General features: G+C 44.9%; 2 protein-coding genes and 1 pseudogene across 12 annotated transcripts in view; 1 reads left to right on the top strand and 2 right to left on the bottom strand.

Annotated features, from left to right (window-relative positions):
- KNOP1 (lysine rich nucleolar protein 1) overlaps positions 1-24,196 on the top strand; it is a 179,671-nt gene that overhangs the window by 72,778 nt on the left and 82,697 nt on the right. The window lies entirely within an intron of this gene.
- IQCK (IQ motif containing K) overlaps positions 1-24,196 on the bottom strand; it is a 149,539-nt gene that overhangs the window by 71,615 nt on the left and 53,728 nt on the right. The window contains exon 7 of one of the 3 annotated variants that reach the window (XM_035267116.3): positions 21,108-21,719. The exons of the other annotated variants lie outside the window; for them this stretch is intronic. Within the exon in view, the coding sequence (XP_035123007.3) occupies positions 21,632-21,719 (88 nt within the window). The 3' untranslated portion in view covers positions 21,108-21,631. Of the gene's footprint in view, positions 1-21,107; positions 21,720-24,196 lie in introns of those variants that run through there. 3 annotated transcript variants of the gene reach the window in all.
- LOC144578526 (Y-box-binding protein 1 pseudogene) lies at positions 10,655-18,949 on the bottom strand (annotated as a pseudogene).

Here is a 24,196-nt window from a genome sequence, read left to right as displayed (position 1 = left end):
ACAATCGGTCTATGATTGGGTGGTCGCAGGCACACAATTTCCCATTTGCTGCACAGAAAGTCTTGGGGGTTGCAAAGGGAGTAGCCTCTGTTTTTTTTTTTGTTACTTAAGGGTGGAAAGTTAGGGCTTTCCTTTCGATTTAGTTCTAGGGCATGAGACAGCCTTAGGTTCCCTGGCCGCAGACCCTATTCTCCTGCCTCACTGATACTTTACAGCTCCTCAAATGTGCCCTGCTTCTCTCACCTCAGGGCCTTTGCTAAGGAGCTTCCCTCTGCCTCCAGGATCCCCCTACTACTAGCCAGGGGCACCCTATACAGAGGTCCTGGTTGTTTTCTGCTCAAGGGCACCCAGCAGTTAGGCCACAAGGGTGCTAAAACCCAGCACATGCTCTGCTCCTGGGGGTGTGGCCACATCTGCCCTAAGCTGAGGATACCTTTTCCTAATTTGCTGAAAGGTACCTTGGGGCTGGTACAGGGCCTGACACTTCTTTTTCTTTGTTTCCTCTTATTTCTGCTTCTGATCTCCATTCCAATGTTATTGAGGCGGGAACGGTGGCTCACACCTGTAATCCCAGCACTTTGGGAGGCTGAGGCAGGTAGATCTCCTGAGGTCAGGAGTTCGAGACCAGCCTGGCCAACATGGTGAAACCCCATCTCCCCTAGAAATACAAAAATTAGCCAGTTATGTTGGCGCACGCCTGTAATCCCAGCTACTTGGGAGGTTGAGGCAGGACAATCGTTTGAACCCAGGAGGCAGAGGCTGCAGTGAACCAAGATGGTGCCACTGCACTCCAGCCTGGGCAACAGAGCAAGACTCCATCTCAATAAGAAAAAAAACGTTACTGAAAAATGTCCTTTGATTACATCAGGGCCGAAGGAAGTGTCCTGTCATTTTCCTTCCTGGTCCTTGGCCCAATTTTGAGATAGAAGCCCTTGTGATTATCTAATTAATGCTCAAATCTTCTACTGATCTGAAAGCTCCACAAGGTAGGCACTGGTCCTGTGTTTGCTCCTCTTGGTGTCCCCAGCACTTAGGACACTGTCTGGCACATAGTAGGCACACTCGACAAATACTTGTGGGGTGAGTAGTGGCCTCTGTGCCCGGCTGTGGGTTATGCACTTTCTACAAGTGATTTTGTTAAATCCACACAACATGAAGAATGAGTTGTCCTTTGTTTAGAATTGAAAAAACTGAGACATACAGGGGTAAAGGGACTCTATGTTCAAGGTCTCTGAGTGTTTCCAGCTGAGAATGCAAACTGCCCAGGAAACAGTGGCCCAGAGAGAAGATGAGGCCAGCTCCCAAGGTCAGTAGCGTGTAAGTCAGGGTCTGGCAGCTGATGAGTGTTAAGCAGAAGAAAACACAATCGTTTGCTTCCAAGAAAAAAAAATGGGGACAGGGAGGGTGCAGAATCATAGAAAACACCCTCTTTGTTGAACCTTACAGTAGTAACTTGGCAGATACTCATTTATCCGAACCTCCGCGGGGAAATCCTATGTCGGGAAGGCTAAAGAGAGTAGAGGTTGTCACTTGTATCGGAGGGGAGACTCGATAGCGCCTTTCTGTTCAGCGGCAATTTTCCTGCTTTAAGTATGTTTTTCACAACTCATGTCATGAAATCCTCAAAGTGACAGTATTCCTGTTTCGGAATAGCAATAGGAAAACAGCACTGCAAATCTCAGGACACAACGGGTGAGCCCAGACAAAGGGCTTTCAGCAATCATGAAACCCTGAACCACCTTGCATCACAACGACATCTCCAAAAAGCAAAATGAGATTTCTAATAGGCCTTTAAGCAGTAATATGAGGCCACCTTTAGTGCCATCCCTGCTTTCATGGCTAGATAATGGGGCACTGTCTAGTTCCCAAACCAAGAATAAGTAGGAGAAAGCCATGGTAAATCAGGCCAAATGAAAAGGAGTTACTCTTTGAAGAGTGATCTCTGGGAATTATCAATCATTTCAGCGGGCCAGCTTGAAGGGAGAGAAGCCACGCCAGGCCTTTTCCTCTCTCTTGGAATCAGTGCAACTGGCTTCAGGTCAAATAAAAATAAAGAGGCGACTGCTCATCACCAGGGAACTGGGGAAGGGAGAGGAGATGAACACGTCAATCACAGAAGAAGGCAGCTGAGGCCTTAAAGTGCTTAAATCAGATATCCCCAAAGCAGGCGTTTTTGCATGTTCAGACGGGCATGACAGCACTGTTGGGTATGTTTCCAAGGAGAATTGTTTTACTAGTAATGCTCATTTGTCATGTCTTCCTTTTTTTTTCTCAAATGTGAATACGTCTGAACTGTAAGAATCAATGCTGGCCAGGCACAGTGGCTCACGCCTATAATCCCAGCAATTTGGGAGGCTGAGGCACGCAGATCACCTGAGGTCAGGAGTTCGAGACCAGCCTGGCCAACATGGTGAAACCTCATTTCTACTAAAAATACAAAAATTAGCCAGGCGTGATGATGGGCAGCTGTAACTCCAGCTACTCAGGAAGGTGAGGCAGGAGAATCACTTGAACCCAGGCGGTGGAGGCTGCAGTAAGCTGAGATCCCACCACTGCACTCCAGCCTGGGCAACAATAACAAAATAACAATGAAAGAATCAATGCTGTAATTCTGAGAAGGATCAAAAATTTATTTTTCTGATTGTGTTGTGTACATATAAATGTGTGTGCACATGTGTGCGCACACACATGCTTCTTTCCCCTTTTTCAGATGAAAAGTAACAGAGTTACAGGACATAAAGAAGATACAGCATGCTAAAAAAATACATAATAAGAAAATCTGAGAAGTTAATCTTCATCATTTCTTCATCCAGTTCAAAGACAATTAAAGAGGTGCCATCAAAAATCCCATGTAATCAGAATAAGGAAAAAGGCTTGCTTGAGATTGAAAATGAAATTTTTGAATCCAAATCTATCTACTTTTCTTTCTCTCTTTCTCCTTTCTTTTCTTTTTTTGACACAGTCTTGCTCTGTCACTCAGGCTTCAGTGCAGTGCAGTGGCATGATCATAGCTCATAGTGCAGCCTCAAATTCCTGGGCTCAAGCGATCCTCCAACCTCAGCCTCCTAAACACCTAACACAGGTGCACACCACCATTCCCAGCTAATTTTTTTTTTGTATTTTTGTGGAGATGGGGGTCTCACTGTGTTGCCCAGGTTGGTCTCAAACTCCTGGGTTGAAGATCCTCCCTCTTTGGCCTCCCAAAGTGCTGGGATTACAGGCAGGAGCCACTGTGCCCAGCCTATCCACTTTTCATTATCTAAGCGATTAAGTTGTTTTCTTGGAACACAAAAGCATAACCCAGATATAAAGCCATTTACAAAGATGGCACGTACTCTAAATCCATCATCGTGAAGTCGTGCAATACAGTAGTATTTGATAATACCTACCCGTCACAGTCAGCAAAAGAGATCTTACCCAGTCCTTGCCTTCCACGCTAACTGGCTTCCCAAACGCTCTATGTTGAGACTTCACTTTTTTTTTTTTGAGATGGAGTCTCACTCTCTCACCCAGGCTGGTGCACAGTAGCACAATCTCACTGTATCCTCCGCCTCCCAGGTTCAAGTAATTCTCCTGCCTCAGCCTCCTAAGTAGTTGGGATTACAGGTGCCTGCCACCACACCTGGCTAATTTTTGTATTTTTAGAGATGGGGTTTTACCATATTGGCCAGGCTGGTCTCAAACTCCCGACCTCAAGTGATCCTCCCACCTTGGCCTCCTAAAGTGCTGGGATTACAAGTGTCAGCCACCACGCCCTGCCAAGGCATCACATTCTTGACTTATGAACTTAAAATCTCTAAAAAGTACAAAAGAGGTGATCTGGAATGGTACTCCAGACATATGGTGACTAACCGTTAGGATGGAATCTCATAGGATTCTTCCAATTTCACCCTTCTATGAACACAGGAATAGCTCCAAACAGTGGAGCATTGCTCTCTGTAGCCTTAAAGCATATTTAGAAATCGTGGTTATCAGGATATGATGTTGCTTTGGCCCCTTCACTAATCTCCACCCTGGGAGATCAACAAGCGGTTATTACCCCATCAGGCTGAATCATTCTCCTAGTTACACATAGGCTGAGTCCCATTTTACCAACCCCATCATTGAAGCTGCATATGTCTAGATAGCATAGAGCTCGCCAAGCAGCAAAGTGCAAGACCACATACTCCCATGTGGGTTTCAGATGTAACCATTTTAAAAACCAAGGCTGTGATACTTGATATTTCTTGATAAAATATGCCCAGATTGTGGTGTTATTTAACTTCTTTGTAACTGATCATACATTTTCTCTAGTGTGACTAAAGGAAAAAATTAAGGAGACCCACCTACTCCTCAGTCTCCGTCTCCTGGGTTTAAAGGGTGGGCCCAGGCAAGGAGGGAGGATGGCTTGAAGTGAGAAGTTCAAGACCAGCTGGGGCAACACTATCTCTATAAAAAACATAATAAATTTTTGGCTGGGCACAGTGGCTCATGATGTTGGGAAGAGCAGACCACCTCCCTCCCCACCCTTTTCAAACCTCTCCTAGGGGATCTTCACCTTTCTTTGTATCAAGGACCCCTTTCTACATCGGCGATTTGGGATCCTTCTCACAATCATGTTTTTAACAACATAAAAGTAAATACATAGGAGTACAGCAAACCAATTACATCGAAATAAAGGTATCAAACTATTAAAAGAACAGCTGGTGATATAGTAATACATGTGCTTCTAAATTATACAGTGAATAAAGAGCTAATAGCAGGCCAATTAACTACTGTAATTTGAAAGGTGTGACAAGTGTAAATGGTATTTTTCAATCTCTACAACAACTGTAATGTGATATGAGAACATCTGTGATTGCTGTCAGGGACAAACTCACAGATACTATAGGAACTACTGAGGTTTGCTGCCCACATTCACACTTAAAGGAGATGTTGGATTTAAGTGAGAGATTAGTGAAAATAAAGAGGGAATTTCCTTTCCCTTCCAACTTCTGGGGTGCCTGAATCATAGACAGTTAGTTGTGGCTGCAGCTAGGGAAAGGGGAAAAGATGGGTTTACATCCAGTCTGAGATTGAAGACTAAGGATGTAAAAACAAACAGGTTGGGCCAGGTACAGTGGCTCATGCCTGTAATCGCAGCACTTAGAGAGGGCAAGCGGGGAGGATGGCTTGAGGTCAGAAGTTCAAGACCAGCTGGGGCAACACTATCTCTATAAAAAACATAATAAATTTTTGGCTGGGCAGTGGCTCATGCTTGTGATGCCAGCACTTTGGGAGGTCGAGGCAGGCAGATCACCTGAGGTCAGGAGATCGAGACCAGCATAGCCAACATAATGAAACCCCATCTCTATTAAAAATAAAAAAAATTAGCCGGGTGATGTGACACAGCCTATAATCCCAGCTACTCAGGAGGTTGAGGCACAAGAATTGCTTGAACCTGGGAGGCAGAGGTTGCAGTGAGCTGAGACTATACCATTGCACTCCAGCCTGGACGACAGACTGAGACTCCATCTCAAATAAATAAATAAGATTTTTAAAATACTTGTGATTTAGAAAAATAACCAGGATGAAGTCTAATGGTGAAACGAGACTATCTAAAAATAGAGAGTGACCAGAAAGTTATGGAATTTGGCCAGAAATTATTAAAGAACTGCTATCCAGATGCCAGATGAAGTCAATGTACTATAGTGTGGTGGTTAGTGGGGAAAAAAAAAAAAAGCTTCATATTTTTATGCCCAATAATTTGTGATTCTTCAGTATACCCTTAAATTCCAAGAGAGAACTGTTATTTCTCCAACTCTGTTTCAGTAAAGGGATCCCATTCAGCCAGTTGCTCAGGCCTGAAATCACTGCTGCATCCCTGACTTCTCTCTTTCGCCCAACAACTAATCCATCAACAAGTCTTCTTGGTTCCGACCTCAAAGCATGTCCCAAATCCAGTTTATTTTACTTCCTCCACTCCATGATGGCGTTATCTCTTGACTGTAGCCACCTCCCTGTATGCACTCTTAGGTTGATTTCTGTCACCTTTTCCCTGTCCGGCTGCCGGACTGATCTTTTTAACAGATAAACTGAAGGCTGGGCATGGTGGCTCACATCTGTAATCCCAGCATTTTGGGAGGCTGAGGTGGGAGGATTGCTTGAGGGTAGGGGTTCAAGGCTGCAGTGAGCTATGATTGCACCACTGCACTCCAGCCTGGGTGACGGAGTGAGACCCTGCCTAAAAAAATAAATAAATAAAAATTGTGTGTTATTTTAAGCACCAACTTTGTGGTAATTTATTGCAGTAGCCCTAGGAAACAAATAACACTGATTCCCATCTTATGATCCTTAATCACATATGCAGAGCCCCTTTTGCCATATAAGGGAGCATATATATTTACAAGGTTTAGGAATTGGATGTGGACTTCTTGAGGGCAGTAAAAGGAAAACCCTCTGTTTCTCTTCTCACAAGACGTCTGACATCAAACGTATGCGTTTTTCACACCAAGCAATTCTCCAGCTCTCTGCAGATACCAGCTGGGCATCCTACAATTTATTTTATTTTGTTTTATTTTTTTGAGATAGGGTCTCACTCTGTCACCCAGGCAGGAGTGCAGTGGCATGCTAATGGCTTGCTGCAGCCTCCATCTCCCAGGCTGAAGTGATCCTCTCCCCTCGGCCTCCAGAGTAGCTGGGAGTACAAGTCTGTGCCACCACACCCAGCTAATTTTAAAATTTTTTGTAGAGATGGGGGGTCTCACTATGTTGCTCAGGCTGGTCTCAAACTCCTGACCCTAAGTAATCCTCCCACCTCGGTCTCCCAAAGTGCTGGGATTACAGGTAATACCATTTAATTTGACTCTGACACTACCCACAGTTAGTGCAGACCCCACAGAAGGCCCACAGGGACCCACAGGAAAAGGGCTTAGTCCCCACAAGACTGCCCTCCACTACAGACGCCAGTCACAAGGAATGGGTCTCCAGCTTACCCACACTTCTGTCTGATTTGGCTCCAAACTGGGGGCTCCCACAACCCCCTTCTCAGGTTTGCTAATTTTCTACAACCGCTCATAAAACTCAGGAAAATGCTTTATTAAATGGTGGGGCTGAGACTGGAGCCTAGGTGTGCCTGCCGTACCGCTTCACACACACTCTCTGAACTGGTTCTTAAACCAGTTCAGCCATGGAGAAACAGCAGGAAGAAAGAAAGCAACTAGTACTGAGTGCCCCCCGAGAAAGGGCCACCCACATGTCAAACCTCCAGCAAAAGGAAGGCACTGGAGAATTTACACATCTCAGCATACCCCAAGTTCAGGAAACAGCTTTCCTTCCTCCCTCTATTTGAAGATGAATGTGAATATAAAAAGCAAAGACGATTTACTGTCCTCTTGGGACTCGCTGGCCTCTGAAATTACTGACACAGAAATCTACTCTTCTATAAGACAAAAGGATTTATTTTCTATCAAGAGGGCATGGCAGCAAATTTTGCACCGTGCCACCGTTTAATTATAATCTTGAGTAGGAAATGCAGTTTCTTGTGCCATTCTGAAGGCATGAGCGTTTTCAGTTCCACTATCAGCCTCAGCACAAATAGATCATCATACGGCTGGAGCTTGTCCTCAAACGACACGGTGACACTTTTGTTCTGACCTCCGTTTTTGGTCATAAGATACCTTTCATTAACATGAACATATCATAGGCTACCCGCCCCCCCCCCCGCCTTTTTTTGTTTGTTTGTTTGTTTGTTTCAAGGATAAAACTTAGGTGAAAAGACATTTCACCCAAAACAACCTTTTCTTTTCTTTTCAAAAACACAATCTTTGTTTCATTGATGGTCTCAGTTTTAATGATGTCTTTCATAAGCCTTCTCCCCTGGGACAGGAGACCAGAAAGGCCGTGGTGCGCGTTTGTTCTTCGTGCTCATTTAGTTATTTTTGTAAATGAATCTGACCAATTCTCAGGGCCATTCTTTTTGGCCAAAATAAAAATCTAAACTTTTCCTCTTCTCAATATGCTAGCAAATAATTTCATTGCCTCAGATTGGCTGGCTGAGTCACAAGTGTATACTGCAAAAGAGGATGGTGCTGGATTCATAAATAGGGCTAAAGCCAAAGGGAGATATGACTTCATCCACCCTTGTTGAAAGGTAAGGACAAAAACACCCTCATCACATTTCAGTTAGTGTATGTGGCAGATTTTTTTCTTTTTTCTTTTTTGAGACACAGTCTCGCTCTGTCACCCAGGCTGGAGTGCAGTGGCGCCATCTCAGCTCACTGCAACCTTCGCTTGCTGGGTTTCCGTTATTCTCCTGCCTCAGCCTCCCAAGTAGCTGGGATTACAGGTGTGCACCACCAAGGCTGGCTAATTTTTTTGTATTTTTAGTAAAGATAGAGTTTTGCCATGTGTGCCAGGATGGTCTCAAACTCTTGCCTTCAGGTAATCCGCCGTCCTGGCCTCCCAAAGTGCTGGGATTACAGGTATGAGCCACCACACCTGGCCAGCAGATTGTTTTATTATTCCCCATTATTGCTCCTTTCCCTCTGAGAGAAATATGCATTCCTACGCTTGGCCATACACCTTACAGTTCCTCCTTATAGGAGGTGTCAACTTCCCTAAGACTGATACTGAACTTGGCCATATAACATGTAATGGCTGATGGAATGTGAGCAGAAGTACTGTTTGCCATTGCATGGTTCAGCCATTGATCTTCCTCTGCCATGAGACTGTGGGAGGGGGCACTCCTTCATCCTAGGTCCTGGAATGAAAAGAGACATGGAGCAAAGCTAATGCTGACACAGCCAGCAGTAACACAGTGAGGAATAAGCCTGTGCTGTTATAAGGCACTGAGATTTGGGGGTTGTTTGTTACTGCAGTAGAACCCTCCCAAAGTCAGGGATAATCATGTGAGTTTGGGAGGTCAATTGGGGCAGGATCATGAAGGAGAACATAGCAGTCAGGACTCTCATTTATGAGTATCAGAAACCTAACTCAAACTGGCTTAAACAAAAAAAGCGGAGGAGAAGGTATTTACTGACTCACTTAACTAAAAAGGGATAGAGTTGGCTTTAGGCATGGCTGGATAGAGGCTCAAAAGCACAGTATGGAAACTGAGATTCTCGGCCAGACACAGTGGCTCACACCTATAATCCCAGCACTTTGGGAGGCCGAGGCAGGTGGATCACTTGAGATCAGGAGTTTGAAACCAGCCTGGCCAACATGGTAAAACCCAGTCTCTACTAAAAATACAAAAAGTAGCTGGACATGGTGACATGTGCCTGAAATCCCAGCTACTCGGGAGGCTGAAGGATGAGAATTGCTTGAACCTGAGAGGCAGAGGTTGCAGTGAGCCGAGATCATGCCACTGCACTCCAGCCTGGGTGGCAGAGAGTCTGTCTCAAAAAAAAAAAGAAGAAAAAAGAAGAAACTGAGATTCTCAGTTCTGCCGTTATCTCAGTCTCAGGTACAATCTCTTTAGGTGGCTATCCTCAGTAGCTCCAGGTGTAGAAAAGAGAACTTCGTTCCTGGTTGCTTCTTGGAGCGTCTTGGGATTATCTCTAATTAGACCAGTTTGGAAAGTAACCATTGTGGTCAGCAGTATTCACTCACTGCTCTGCCTGGCTAGGCCTGGGCCGAATACCCAGCCTAGAGCCAGATGTGGAGTCCACTCACTGAACTAGGATTGAGATTGGGAGAGGAGTGGTCTGCGGAACACAGACAGCTCTGCATCCAGAGAAGCAGGAAGCCAATCCAGGGCTGGAAAAAAACATAAATGTCCACCACAGAAAGCAAGAAAACAGAATTTTTTAAAAGTGGTATAAATATTCTTTAGTTTTGCAATTGTTTTTTCTTTTTTTTTAGAGACAGGGTCTGGCTCTGTCACCCAAGCTGGAGTGCAGTGGCACAAACACAGCTCACTGAAACCTCAATGTCCCAAGCTCAAGCAATCCTCCTGCCTCAGCTTCCCAAGTAGCTAATACTACAGACGTTTGCCACCGCACCCAGCCAATTTTTAAACGTTTTTTTTGTAGAGATGGGGTCTCGCTATATTGCCTAGGCTAGTCTTGAACTCCTGGCCTCAAGCAATCCTCCCACCTCAGCCTCTTGAGTAGCTGGGATTACAGGGGTGAGCCACCGTGCCCAGCTATTATTCATTCTTTTTTTGTTTGTTTTGAGACAGGGTCTTGCTCTGTTGCCCAGGCTGGAGTGCAGTGGCACTATCTCGGCTTACTGCAACCTCTGCCTCCCAGAAGCAAGTGATCCTCCCGCCTCAGCCTCCTGAGTAGCTGGGACTAGAGGTGTGCACCACCATGCCCAGGAATTTCTCCTTTTTTTAAAAATTATTTAAGACCTTTATTAACAGGTGCTTGCAGTTTGTTGACTTTTTTGAAAAAATCAAGTTGTAAACTTTTATTACAAATTAAAAATGAAGTTCTTAAAAATCTTGATATGAAACAATTTAAAAACCTTTAAAGGCATATTGAGAAAAACCAGGCTTTTTTAAAAAACACGTTTGTTATTACCAAAAAGAGACATCTTTAGGTAAAAATAATAATAACCCCATGCTGCATAGATAATGCAGATAGTTCTATTTATCTGGTCAACGGGCAAAAAGCAAGCACTTAAGGTCTTCAGCTCCAATCTTCTGTTCATTTCTTATTTCGTCGTGTTGGATGACTAAACCAGATGATGGTAGAGATGGTAAGCCGGCATTTACTCAGCCCCGCCCTGCTCAGCCTCGGGAGCAGATGAATTCTCAGCTGGTGGATCCGCTGCTTTTGTTTCTTTGCCATCTTGTGGTTTAGGGTTTTCTGGGCATCTGCGTCAGTAATTGAAGTTGCGGCGGTACCGACGTTGAGGTGGCTGCTGACCTTGGGTCTCATCTCGATTTTCTTTATCCTGTTCATTGCCGTCCTCTCTAGGCTGTCTTTGGCGAGGAGGGCCCCTGCGGAATCGTGGTCTATATCCCCGCTACATATTCTGCCTCACTGATCTACCTCGTTCTCCTGTACCCTGGTTGTCAGCACCCTCCATCACTTCTCCCTGCACAGGAGGGTTGGAATATTGTGGTCGACGCCCATAGGGTCCCTGCATGTAGTAAGGTGAGAACCTTCGCCTGCGGTAGGGCCGGCGTTGTTGGGCCTGGCCTTCGGGAACACTCTCTGATACCTCATTCTTTTCCGCACTCACTGTTCTGGTAATTTAGATGGTGATTGCGTGGAGGACCCCTACGACGTAGATAGTGTCTATGATGGTTATGGTCTGCTGCATATTTACTGCCTTGAACCGGAACGCCACCAGGACCCTTTTCTCGTTTAACAACATCAAACTCCACAGTCTCCCCCCCTCCTACAGTGCAAAGGTACTTCCTGGGGTTATTCTTCTGTATGGTCTGGTGTACAAATACATCTTCCTTGGTGTCATTCCTGTTAATGAAACCATATCCATTCCTTACATTGAACCATTTTACTGTTCCCAAAACCTTCATTGCATGACTTTCTTGTCCCTGCCAGCAGGCGCTGCCAATGTGAGGCTGCCCGGGTCACCGCTCCCTGTACTGCTCATAGTGCCCCGCTTGCTGGCGGCGGCGCTGAGGGTGGCGCTGAGGGTGGGGAAGGACGGCGGCTGCTGGGTCTCGCGACCTCACTGCCCATGGTTGCAATAATGGTGGCTGAGGCCGGCTGGGGCAGCTACGGCTCCTCCCAGGATGTGATGGTAACTAGGCCAGCGGTGGCAGTGGGGCTGCTCACGGCTCTCTGGGGTCCACTCTCCCCTCCTGCTACCAATCAAACGTTATTTTTTAATAGAGACAGGGTTTCACCATGGTGCTCAAGCTATTGTTTTTCATTCTTAAAGGTATTCTGTAGAAAATATTAAAGCCAGGGCTGCGCGCGGTGGCTCACGCCTCTAATCCCTGCACTTTTGGAAGCCGAGGCAGGTGGATCACAAGGTCAAGAGATTGAGACCACCCTGGTCAACATGGTAAAACCCCGTCTCTACTAAAAATACAAAAAATTAGCTGGGCATGGTGGCGCGTACCTGTAATCCCAGCTCCTCAGGAGGCTGAGGCAGGAGAATTGCCTGAACCCAGGAGGCGGAGGTTGCAGTGAGCCGAGATCACGCCATTGCACTCCAGCCTGGGTAATGAGCGAAACTCCGTCTCAAAAAAAAAGAAAAGAAAAGAAAGAAAGAAAATATTAAAGCCATAGAAAATTAGGGAAAAAAAATAAAAGCCATGTTTGTACCATTTGGAGTGAAACATCTTTTTGAAAGACTTCTTAGGTCTGGAGTTATTTATTCCATGATTATCCCTGACTTATAATATTTCCTGTCACTGTATAATTTATTTAATAAATATATTTTACACATTATAAATCTTATTTTGTCAACCTAAGAGTATTTTTAAGGGTTATCAATGTCTCTAGCTACATAAAATGTAGTTATAAAAAAAGTTCTGAGTTGGGCATGACGACACATTCTTGTAATCCCAGCTACTTGGGAGGCTGAGGCAGGAAGATTGCTTGAGCCCAGGAGTTTAAGGTTGTAGTGTGTTATGATCATACCTGTGAATACCTGCTGCACTGTAGCCTGAGAAAAACGCAAAATCCCATCTCTTAAAAAAAAAAAAAAGGCCAGGTGTAGTGGCTCATGCCTGTAATCCCAGCACTTTGGGATGCTGAGGCAGACAAATCACCTGAGGTCAGGAGTTCGTGAACAAAAATTAGTTGGGTGTGGTGGCACGTGCCTGAAATCCCAGCTACTCAGGAGGCTGAGGCAGGAGAATTGCTTGAACCCAGGAGAAGGAGGTTGCAGTGAGTCAAGATGGCACCACTGTACTCCAGCCTGGGTGACAGAGTGAGATTCCACTCAAAATAAAATAAAATAATAATCTATTCATGAGAACTGCCCATCTCAAATGCCACATGCCTCAGAAGCTCATTTCAGCCGAGGTCTCAGCAGACATCTGGGCTCTGGCCCAAGCTCTGGGATTCCCTATGGATTGATGGTTTTATTAAATGTACCTTTTAGTCCTCTGGTCAAAAAGAAAACTTAAGCGTTTTTCTTTTCAAATAGGAAATACAGGTTCTTTGTATGAAATGTGGAAACAGCATGAATGGAAATAAATTTCAGATCAAATACAGATTTCAACAAAAAAAAGAAATTACTTTAAAAAGTCATGAAAAAGAAATAGGCAGCTGAGAAGCGGCAGTGAGAGCGCAGAGCATACCAAATTATGGGGGGACCTGGAGGAGAAGTGCCCGACATTTATGTGATAAGCAACCGGCAGCCACCCATGACAAATGTTCCCAACCTACCAGCTGTGATTTGACAACATAATGACATCGAGCACTGATGGCAGCTGGGCTTGGTAGAATTTGTTTTATCAAGAACATTGAAGCAAGACCCAAACTCATATCTCTGATGGCTTCCCAGGCTGGCATGTAGGATTATTAGAGGCAATAATTGCTAGCAAATGTAATATATGGAGGAATCACATCTTACACAGGGGCTGCGTTCTAAAATCGGGACATAAATGCAAATTATATTTCATCAAAATTTCTCCTTAAAATTCCTTAAATGACCCATACAAAGACATTGCATCTTTCTTTCCTTTTTTTTTTTTTTTTTTTTTTTGTTGTTGAGATGAAGTCTCACTCTGTCATCCAGGCTGCAGTGCAGTGGCACGATCTCAGTGGCTCACTGCAATCTCTGCCTCCCCAGAGGCAGGAGTTCAAGCGATTCTCCTGCCTCAGCCTCCCAATAGCTGGGACTATAGACACCCACCACCGCGCCCAGCTAATTTAGTAGAGACAAGGTTTCAATATGTTCCCAGACTGGTCTCGAACTCCTGACCTCAGGTGATCCGCTGTTTCAGCCTCCCAAAGTGCTGGGATTCTAGGAGTGGCCACCGTGCCCGGGACATGGTGTCTTTCAAGCTGTCTCACACAGCCAGGTGTCTCCCAGTCTCAATACTGAAACCAGGACCAGCTGACAGAAGGGGCAGTAGAGCAGAGTAATTAGCCACGCTCTTTTTTTTTTTTTTTTTTTAAACCTGTCGAATTTTTTTTTTTATTGCATTTTAGGTTTTGGGGTACATGTGAAGAACATGCAAGATAGTTGCATAGGTACACACATGGCAGTGTGATTTGCTGCCTTCCTCCCCTTCACCTATATCTGGTATTTCTCCTCATGCTATCTCTCTCCAACTCCCCACTCCCCACTGTCCCTCCCCTATTGCCCCCAACAGACCCCAGTGTGTGATGCTCCCCTCCCTGTGTTCATGTGTTCTCATTGTTCAACACCTGCCTATGAGTGAGAACATGCAGTATTGCATTTTCTGTTCTTGTGTCAGTTTGCTGAGAATGATGTTTTCCAGGTTCATTCATGTCCCTACAAAGGACATGAACTCATCGTTTTTGATTGCTGCATAATATTCCATGGTGTATATGTGCCACATTTTCCCTGTCCAGTCTATCATCAGTCACGCTCTTACCAGTGCATAGACTCTGCAGCCAGGCTGCCTGTGTTCAAATCCTGCCTCTACTGTATACCGGCTTGAGATGCTGGGCAGAGACTTAATTTCACTCTGCCTCAGTTCTTTCTTAGAAATACGCCTGTGGGCCAGGTGTGGTGGTTCATGCCTGTAATCCCAGCACCTTGAGAGGCTGAGACGGGACGATCACCAGAGGTCAGGAGTTCGAGACCAGTTTGGCTAACATAGTGAAACCCTGTCTCTACTAAAAACACAAAAATTAGCAAGGCATGGTGGTGGTGTCTCTAGTTAAAGCTACTTGGGAGGCTGAGGCAGGAGAATCGCTTGAAGTGGAGAGGCAGAGATTGCAGTGAGCCGAGATCGTGCCGTGGCACTCTAGCCTGGATGACAGAGTGAGACTCCATCTCAAAACAACAGACCTCTGCCCAGAACAGCTAGTGTCCACCAAATACCCACATGTTCCTTTACCTATCCCTGCCTCCCCTGCAGTTGGTTTGAGGTCATGCTCTGTGAAGAGAGGTGAGAAGGTTAAGAGCTGAGGGAACTCCATTCTTTTCTTCCTTTGCATCAGTGACCTCAGAGGTAAGAGGACTATCCAACCTACAACAGTCTTTTTGTGAGCAAGACATAAGCTGTTATTGGGTTAAGCCACTGCTATTTTCGTATTGTTTATAACTCTAACCTAGCCTAGCCTAGCCTAATACAATGGGGATACTACGATTTTCTACATTGTAGGGTTGCGATGTGAGTTAAGTTAGATAATATTTGTGAAGTGCCCAGGTTAATACCCAAGTAAATATATGTAAATGTTTGGTAGGGTAGGTCGATAGGCAGGCAAATACATAAATACACAGACAGAAGGAATTAGTTGGCTTATGAGCTGCTTACGTTATGAGGCGCATACAAAATCAAAAGCAACTGAGGAAAGAGTGAGTCGTGTCGTATTGTATGCATCAGCGCTAGAGTAAAACGGCAGAAACTGCTTGCATTTAAAAAAGTCTTATCCCTTTCCCTTTCTTCCCTCTCTGTTTCGCTCTTCTTCCCAAGAGCATATGATTGAATTAGCATAAATTAAGTACACATATACTTCAATCCAACGAGGCACAGCATGCCTGTCCATGCAAACAGGAAGCATGTTTGTTCCCACGAATCCATGTCTCCATCAGCCAGCTTCAATCATACTCTTCTCCATGTCAGTTAACGGAAGTTCCCCTCCCTCAACTCTGTCCATAGAATATGTAATTTCTTATATAAATATTTTGGCATGTTTCTCTAAAAAGTATTAACTTTTTAATCATGACTAAGAAATCTGCAATCTCATTATTATACCTTAAATAATAATTCCGGGCCGGGGGCGGTGGCTCACGCCTCTAATCCCAGCACTTTGGGAGGCTGAGGCGGCTGGATCACAGGGTCAAGAGATCGAGACCATCCTGGTCAACAAGCTGAAACCCCGTCTCTACTAAAAATACAAAAATTAGCTGGGCATGGTGGCTCGTGCCTGTAATCCCAGCTACTTGGGAGACTGAGGCAGGAGAATTGCCTGAACCCAGGAGGTGGAGGTTGCAGTGAGCTGAGATCGCACCATTGCACTCCAGCCTGGGTAACAACTGTGAAACTCCGTCTCAAAATAATAACAATAATAATAATTCCTTATTTCATCAACTATTAAGTGTTCAAATTTTTAGTTGTCTCCAATTTTTTATGTCGTTTCTTTCAGTCGGGATCCAACTAACATCCACATATTGGAATCTTTAAAAGCAAATTTTTCTTGATTCTAAGATGGACCTCACTATCCTCATCTTACTGTTTCTGAGTTTGGTATGTTTCTTACTTTCAATGTGAACACCTAATGTAGGGTTTCTTTCTCTTCCTGAAAATTGGTTGTTAAAGCGTTAACATAATTCAGAAAATATGGTAATTTATGATTTAAAAATGTAAGACATTCTTTAAAAAGGAAACAATGCTTTCATTTGTACCTGAGATCCCCTGGGCCCAGGCTAGACCTTTTACTACATTGGCTTTGCCAGTCTTCAACCCTGATTTTACCAACCATCTGTTCTCTACCCGCTTTCCAGAGTTGTGGAGGGTTGCTGGAGACAATCACGTAAGCAGGCTGTTTATATGCACCACAAATTCAGGCCATCAGCTGGCCATCCCTATTTATCCCTCACTGATTCCCTGTAGGGTTCACCACAGCAGCTGCAGCAACCCCCTTCCCCCCTCCATAAGCCTCTGCCTACCTCTCAGCAGATGCCTTCACACCTACAAGAACGTGACAGCACGCACCATGAACTTTCTCAGTGTTTCTCCCTCTACCTCAAACTTTCTCTCACTCAGCTCTGGTCTCAGAGGAATACTTAGACATTTTTTCATATCTATAGACACATGGAGATACACAGAAAGGTTTTTGAAAAGTTCACTAAAATGTCAACAATGGTTCTTTCTGGGAGGCCAGCTTTTAGGTGATCTGTGCCTTTTTCTTTTGATTTTTCTGTTTTGTTTAAATTTTTTCTATTAGCATGTATCTGTTTTATTATACAAAACCTAGAATATTATATTATTTAATTTAATTTTATTTTTTTAAGACAGAGTTTTGCTCTTGTTACGGGCTGGAGTGCAATGGTGCGATCTCCGCTCACCGCAACCTCCGCTTCCTGGGTTCAGGCAATTCTCCTGCCTCAGCCTCCTGAGTAGCTGGGATTACAGGCACGCACCACCATGCCCAGCTAATTTTTTGTATTTTTAGTAGAGACGGGGTTTCACCATGTTGACCAGGATGGTCTCGATCTCTTGACCGCATGATCCACCAGCCTCAGCCTCCCAAAGTGCTGGGATTACAGGCGTGAGCCACCATGCCCGGCCGATATTATTTTAAAATGTAAGTGATCTTCAGCAAAATGATCTCTAAAAGAAAGGGACCTTCAGTTTCTCCACATTCTCCATTACCTTTGTGGTAGGCAGAATTTGTGTCCCAAAGATGTCTACATCAAAATTCCCAGAGCCTTGGTTGGGCATGGTGGCTCACACCTGTAATCCCAGCACTTTGGGATGCCAAGGCAGGCAGATCACTTGAGCTCAGGAGTTTCAGATCAGCCGGGGCAACATGGCAAAACACTGTTTCAGCTAACAATACAGAAACTAGCTGGGCGTGGTAGCATGCACCTGTAGTCTGAGCTACTCAGGAGGCTGAGGTGGGAGGACCACTTGAGTCCAGGAAGTCAAGGTGGCAGTGAGCCGTGATTGTGCCACTGCAGTTCAGCCTGGGCAACAGAGGGAAACCCTGTCACCCTCTCACTGTACCCCCCCCAACAAAAAATCCCAGAGTCTTTGAACATGTTACCTGAAAATGGCAAAAGAAACTTTGCAGATGCAATTAAGTCAAGGATCTTGCAATGGGTATATTAGCCTGAATTATCTAGGTGAGCTAATGTAATCACAGGAGTCCTTAAAAGTGGAAGATGGAGGCAAAAGAGAGTCAGAGAGGCTGAGCACGGTGGTTCATGCCTGTATTCCCAGCACTTTAGGAGGCTGAGGCAGACAGATCACTTGAGGCCAGGAGTTTGAGTGTAGCCTGGCCAACATAATGAGACCTTGTCTCTACTAAAAATACAAAAATTAGTCAGGAATGCTGGTGCATGCCTGTAATCCCAGCTACTTGGGAGGGTGAGGCAGGAGAATCACTTGAACATGGGAGGCAGAGGTTGCAGTGAGCTGAAATTTCGCAACTGTACTCCAGCCTGGGTGGCAGAGTGAGACACTATCACTGCGCCACCCCGCCCCAGAAAAAAAAAGAAAAGAGAGAGAGTCATAGAGATATGACTAAGAAAGAGGGTTAGAGAGATGCAACATTGTTGGCTTTGAAGATGAATGCAGGATCCACTAGCCAAGGAGTGCAGGCAGTTTCTCGAAGCTGGAAAAGGCAGGGAAACATTTTTCCCTTAGAAACTCCAGAAAAGAATAAGGCTCCATCCACCAGCACCTTGATTTTAGCCCAGTGAAATCCAAGTCAAACGTTGGACCTCCAAAATGGTATGGTAACAAATTTGTGTTGTTTTAAAGCTACCAATCCTGGGGCGATTTGTGACAACAGCAATAGAAAGTAAACACACCCCTATTTCTCCCTGCTAATCATTTGAAATCAACATAGACTCTAAGTTGAAACAATGACTTGCTTTGCAAACACAGCTTCAAGACAAGTCACTGTTATGCCTCCAACCACATGACTAAGTGTAAGTGCCATTCTTTCAACTTCTGGAACCAACTCTGGGCTACCTCTCAGTTCAGCCCGTATCCCTCTTGACTTAATCCATACATTCAATATGGGGCTCTTGATTCGCAAACCGACATTTCTCTTCATATCATACTTCTAAACTTTAGGCCAATGTTTCCAGCATGGATATCCTAGAAGCACCTCCATTTCAGTGTACCCCAGACAGGAATCATCACCTTACCCTCGCGCTTGTTCTTCTGGCTAGGTCTCTTGGCTTCCATTATGGCCTCCCACATACCCAGAAGCAAATCTCACCTCTTCAGGCATACCCCTTCTCTTCTTCTAAATTTATCCTGTGTCATCCATCCATTCTAGCCATCCCATGTCCCCCCTTTTCCATTCACAGAGTCCTAACTCAATACCTTATGGCTGTAAACCTAGTCTTGAGACTTGTAGCCCTGACTCCAGGCTCTGCCCAGTCTCACATGTCCCCTGCACTATCTCAGGAATTATCTTTCCAAAACAGCTTAATCCCATTTCACCTCCGTGCAAAAGCCTCTGAATGATCTCTTGCTTATGGAATGATGCCCAAACTTACTTCTTTTACTGAAAACCATAATCCACCCCCTAACTGCCTTCTAGCCATAGCTGCCATCTCACCCCTACATCCTCACACGCTCTAGGAGCTAGTGATGCTGGTTTCCTGCGACTGGACCAAATCTTGTCCTTCTCCCATCTTTGGGTCTTTGGCCTGGAATGTCATAATGTCCACCAGTGGCATTAAGCCACTATTCAGCATTTAGTAAGCCACATGTTACTATAGGTTGGGCTTGTTCACGATCCCATTTGTAGCTGTATCATTTCACTGCATCTTCACAACCACCACATTTACCAATAAAGAACTGGATGCTTAGAGACAGAAGTGCTGTGATGCTTTTCAAATATGTCCACACAGTCTTTGACACTCTTCCCTCCTTAAAGTAGAGCTTAGTTATTAAACCTCAAATGTGGTACTTGGTGACCTGCTTCTAATATAATGTGATGGAAATGGAGATTTTTTACTTATAAGACTAGGTGATAAAAGGTACCATGCTTCCTTCTTGTACCCAAATCTTTCACTCCGAAGGCGGCCAGTCACCATGTCATAAGGATACTCAAGCAGCCCATGGAAAGACCCAGATGGGGAAAATTTAAGGCTTCCAAACAACAATGAGCACCATGTTTGTGCACCATCTTAAAAGTAGAACCTCCAGCCCCAGTTGAGCCTTCAGATGACTGCACCCCCTGTGACATCTTAACTATAGTCTCATGTGAGACTCTGAACCACAACCACCCAGCTAAGTTGCTACCAAATTCCTAACCCAGAGAAACTATATGATAATAAATATTCATGGCTTTAAGCCACTGGGTTTGGGGGCAATTTGTTACATAGTAATAGATAAATAAACACTTGCCCAAGGTCATAGGATTAGTAAGCCATAGTTTTCTTTGTTTGTTTCTTTTTTTGTTTGGTTTTTTTTTTTTTTTGAGACAGAGTCCACTCTGTTATCCAGGCTGGAGTGCAGTGGTGCAATCTCAGCTCACTGCAACCTCTGCCTTCTGGGTTCAAGCAATTCTTCTGCCTCAGCCTCCCAAGTAGCTGGGATTACAGATGCATGCCACCATGCCTAGCTAATTTTTGAATTTCTACTAGAGACAGGGTTTTGCCATGTTGGTCAGGCTAGTCTCAAACTCCTGACTTCAGGTGATCCACCTGCCTTAGCCTCCCAAAGTGCTGGGATTACAGGCATGAGCCACTGCATCCAGACAGTGGTGATTTGAATACTGGTTTATCCATCCCAAAAGCTCAAGCTCTTTTTTTGAGACGGAGTTTCGCTCTTGTTACCCAGGCTGTAGTGCAATGGCGCGATCTCGTCTCACCGCAACCTCTGCCTCTGGGTTCAGACAATTCTCCTGCCTCAGCCTCCTGAGTAGCTGGGATTACAGGCACACGCCACCATGCCCAGCTAATTTTTTGTATTTTCAGTAGAGACGGGGTTTCACCATATTGACCAGGATGGTCTCGATCTCTTGATCCACCCACCTCGGCCTCCCAAAGTGCTGGGATTACAGGCTTGAGCCACCGCACCTGGCCAAAGCTCAGGCTCTTAATTCAACACTGCCTGAAGTACTACTGTAGTTTATATTTCACTTCCTTTAAAAAGCCTTGACAGAGTCTCCCCCTCGAAAGTCATCTTCCTCCAATCTGTACCTTTAAGCCCTACTCAAAATGTCCATCCATAATACTTGTGCCCCAGTAATCACCTTATTTGCCCAAGACCCATCTCACTTCATGGTCGACTTCCCAGCTGTAGGCTCTCAGCTTTAGACCTACATCCTAGTGTTGTTATGAAGATGAAATGAGACGGCATGTATCAAAGCAGTTAGTGAAGCAATGGCTCAGTTATACTATTTATTAGTTCCTGGATGCAGCACTTTATTCTGTCCTATGGATGGATAAGCTCCCGGTTAAATATTAGAATTACCTATGAAGCTTAAAAAAAAAAAAAAATGTCAACGCCCAGGCTATGCCTGAAGGTTATAAATTAATCAATCTGGATGAAGTTAGGTACCAATATTTTTCCAAAGGTCCCTGGGTGATTATTTATTTATTTATTGAGATGGAATCTCACTCTGTCACCCAGGCTGGAGTGCAGTGGCACCACTGATACAGGAGTGCTGGGAAGGGAAGAGCGTGGTCCCTTTAAATGATACGGAAGGGGGAAGGGAAGTGCTGTGTAGATGTGGGCATGGTCCCTGCCTAGGGCTTCACACACACAGACCTAGATGAGAACAGGCATTTCCTTCCCAAATGTTGCATTTCCCAAGACTACCGTGGCTTGCCACGCCTCCATCCTGGGCCTATAAAAACCTGAGACCCTAGTGAGCAGACACACAGGCAGCCAGACATTGAGAAGAGCACATCAGCAGAAGAAGATGCAAGCAGCAGTCCATTGAGAGAATGTTGAGAGGAGCACGTTGGCAGAAGAGCACACTGATGGGCACCAGCACCTGCCAGGACAAGGCGGAGTTAGGCCAGGGCAGTTAGTTGGAGTAGAGCTGAGGGAGGCCCCCGAACCACCCAACTCTGTGGGGAAAACCATCTCCTTTCTGGCTCTTTCATGGGCTGAGAGCTACTTCCACTCAATAAAACTTTGCACTCATTCTTGAAGCCCACGTGTGATCTGATTCTTCTGGTACACGAAGGCAAGAACCCAGAACCTGGGATACGGAAATCTCTGTCCTTGCGACAAGGTAGAGGGTCTAATTGAGCTGGTTAACACAGCCACCTATAGATGGCACACTAAGAGAGCACCCTATAATATACCCGCACTGGTTCTTCAGCTGTAGACATTCACCTCTAGACACTGCAGTGGGGCCAGAGCCTCACAGCCTGCCTGTCTGTATGCTCCCCTAGAGGTTTGAGCACCGTCCACTGAAGAAGCCAGGCACTGCTCCTGTTGCACTGCCCCATGCAAGAGGGGCAAGGGAACTTTCCCTGTTTCACCGTCTCAGCTTGCTGCAACCTCCGCCTCCCGTGTTGAAGTGATTCTCCTGCCTCTGCCGCCCGAGTAGCTGAGATTACAGGCACATGCCACCACACTTGGCTAATTTTTGTATTTTTAGTGGAGATGGGGTTTTACTGCTTTGGTCGGGCTGGTCTCGAACTCCTGACCTCAAGCAATCTGGCCACCTCGGCCTCCCAAAGTGTTGGGTAAAGTTAAAATTTTGAAACTACTGAACTAAATCAGAGGTTCTCAGCCAGAGGCAATTTGCCTCACTCTCCTTGGAGACATACTTCAGCGTCTGGAGATATTCCTGATGGTCACAACAGTAGGAGGGTGCTACTGGCATCTAGAAGGTGGAGGCCAGAGATGCTGCAAAACACCGTACAATGCACGGGTCAGCTCCTTACAGCAAAGAATTATCCAGTCCTAAACGTCAGTAGAGTGCTGAGGTTGAGACAACCTGGATTGGATATTATTTCCCAGCTCCCGCTCTTGCTCTCCTTAAGAACTTTGGTTCATACTTGCTTCTCTGGCTATTCCTGCTTGAGACAAGAAGAATGTAGAGTTTCAGTTCTTGCCTTGGGCCAAATCTGGGCACCAACCAACTTGGCCGCTGCCCCAGCTGGGCTGGCTCCAGGCCCACCAGGAAGGGCACGTGGACGGTCTCATGCTTCCCCACTTCCCTTTAATGCTTTGTTAACATTTGTATTACAACACTCACTACAGAAACTACAGCAAGTTGTAAACACGTCGTCCTCACCCCAAGGGCCAGGGCCATAGTTTATTCATCTCTGTTTTTTCCATAGCGCCCAGCTCTGTGCAGTTGAACTGGGTAGGTGTTCAAGAGACAGTCATTAAATCAAATAGATGAATGTCACTTTAATTTTTATCATGCATCTGGGCATCTCGTTGAAAGACCATGGATGTAGAGGATGCAAATGCCAGTTAAAGTAACAGCTCTTGTGCTTCTGTTCCTGTGGAGTGCAGCTGAAATGACCGCTACTGCTTTACGGGATAGTTATAATCCTAGAGGATTCATTTATTGTTCGTTATTAGAGAAGTTTTCTTATTCTTAAGATTATTTTTCATCGGTTATTACACATGGAAAAATGTTTTCTCTTCAAAGAGCAACTTGGAGAATGATAGTTAAAGAAACTGCCTTAGAAAAATGCATGCAGATCAATACGTTTTGGGCTGTACATCTCATAGCAGATAAAATCAGCCACAGTTTCAAAAGCTAAATAAGAAACGAGGTTTTCTGACGTTGCTGTCCTTTCAATGTGTAATCTCAGATTTTTTTTTGAACTGGTAATATATGGAGTTTTTTTAATTCTCAAAATTGCAAAAGTTAGCCAGGGGTCTATTTATCTTGCCATTCTCAAAGAGGGTGGATTTAAGCAAAATCTGTGACAAGTGAGAGCCGAGAATCTAAATTTTTTTTTTGAGACAGAGTCTTGCTCTGTCCCCCAGGCTGGAGTGCAGTGGCATAATCTTGGCTCACTGCAACCTCCACCTCTTAGGAGGTTCAAGTGATTCTCCTGCCTCACCCTCTCAAGTAGCTGGGATTACAGCCACAGGCTACCACACCCAGCTAATTTTTGTTATTTTTAATAGAGACGGGGTTTCGTCATGTTGGCCAGGCTGGTCTCGAACTTCTGACCTCAAGTGATCTGCCCAGCTTGGCTTCCCAAAATGCTGGGATTATAGGCATAAGCCATTGTGCCCAGCCGGATATAAACTAATTTTAAATAGTGAAATAACTAAGAGGTCTGGAAGGCTGCACTGTAGACTGAACTGATTACCTCAATGTGGGGAGGAAACCCACATTAGAATGGTCAAAGAGTTTTAATTTTATCTGTCATGTTCTAATATTGTAGATGGAGGATTGATGCAGACAACTTATTATTTAAGCTTTCTTAGTATTTTCTAAGTATTTAGAAAAGCTTAGTCATATAATTTCCTGAGACATAGTGACCTTCA

The sequence above is a fragment of the Callithrix jacchus genome, chromosome 12 (assembly GCF_049354715.1).
Source record: "Callithrix jacchus isolate 240 chromosome 12, calJac240_pri, whole genome shotgun sequence".
NCBI lineage: Eukaryota > Metazoa > Chordata > Mammalia > Primates > Cebidae > Callithrix > Callithrix jacchus.
Note: the sequence above shows the minus strand (reverse complement) of the source record. Positions and strands in the feature narration are given on the sequence as shown.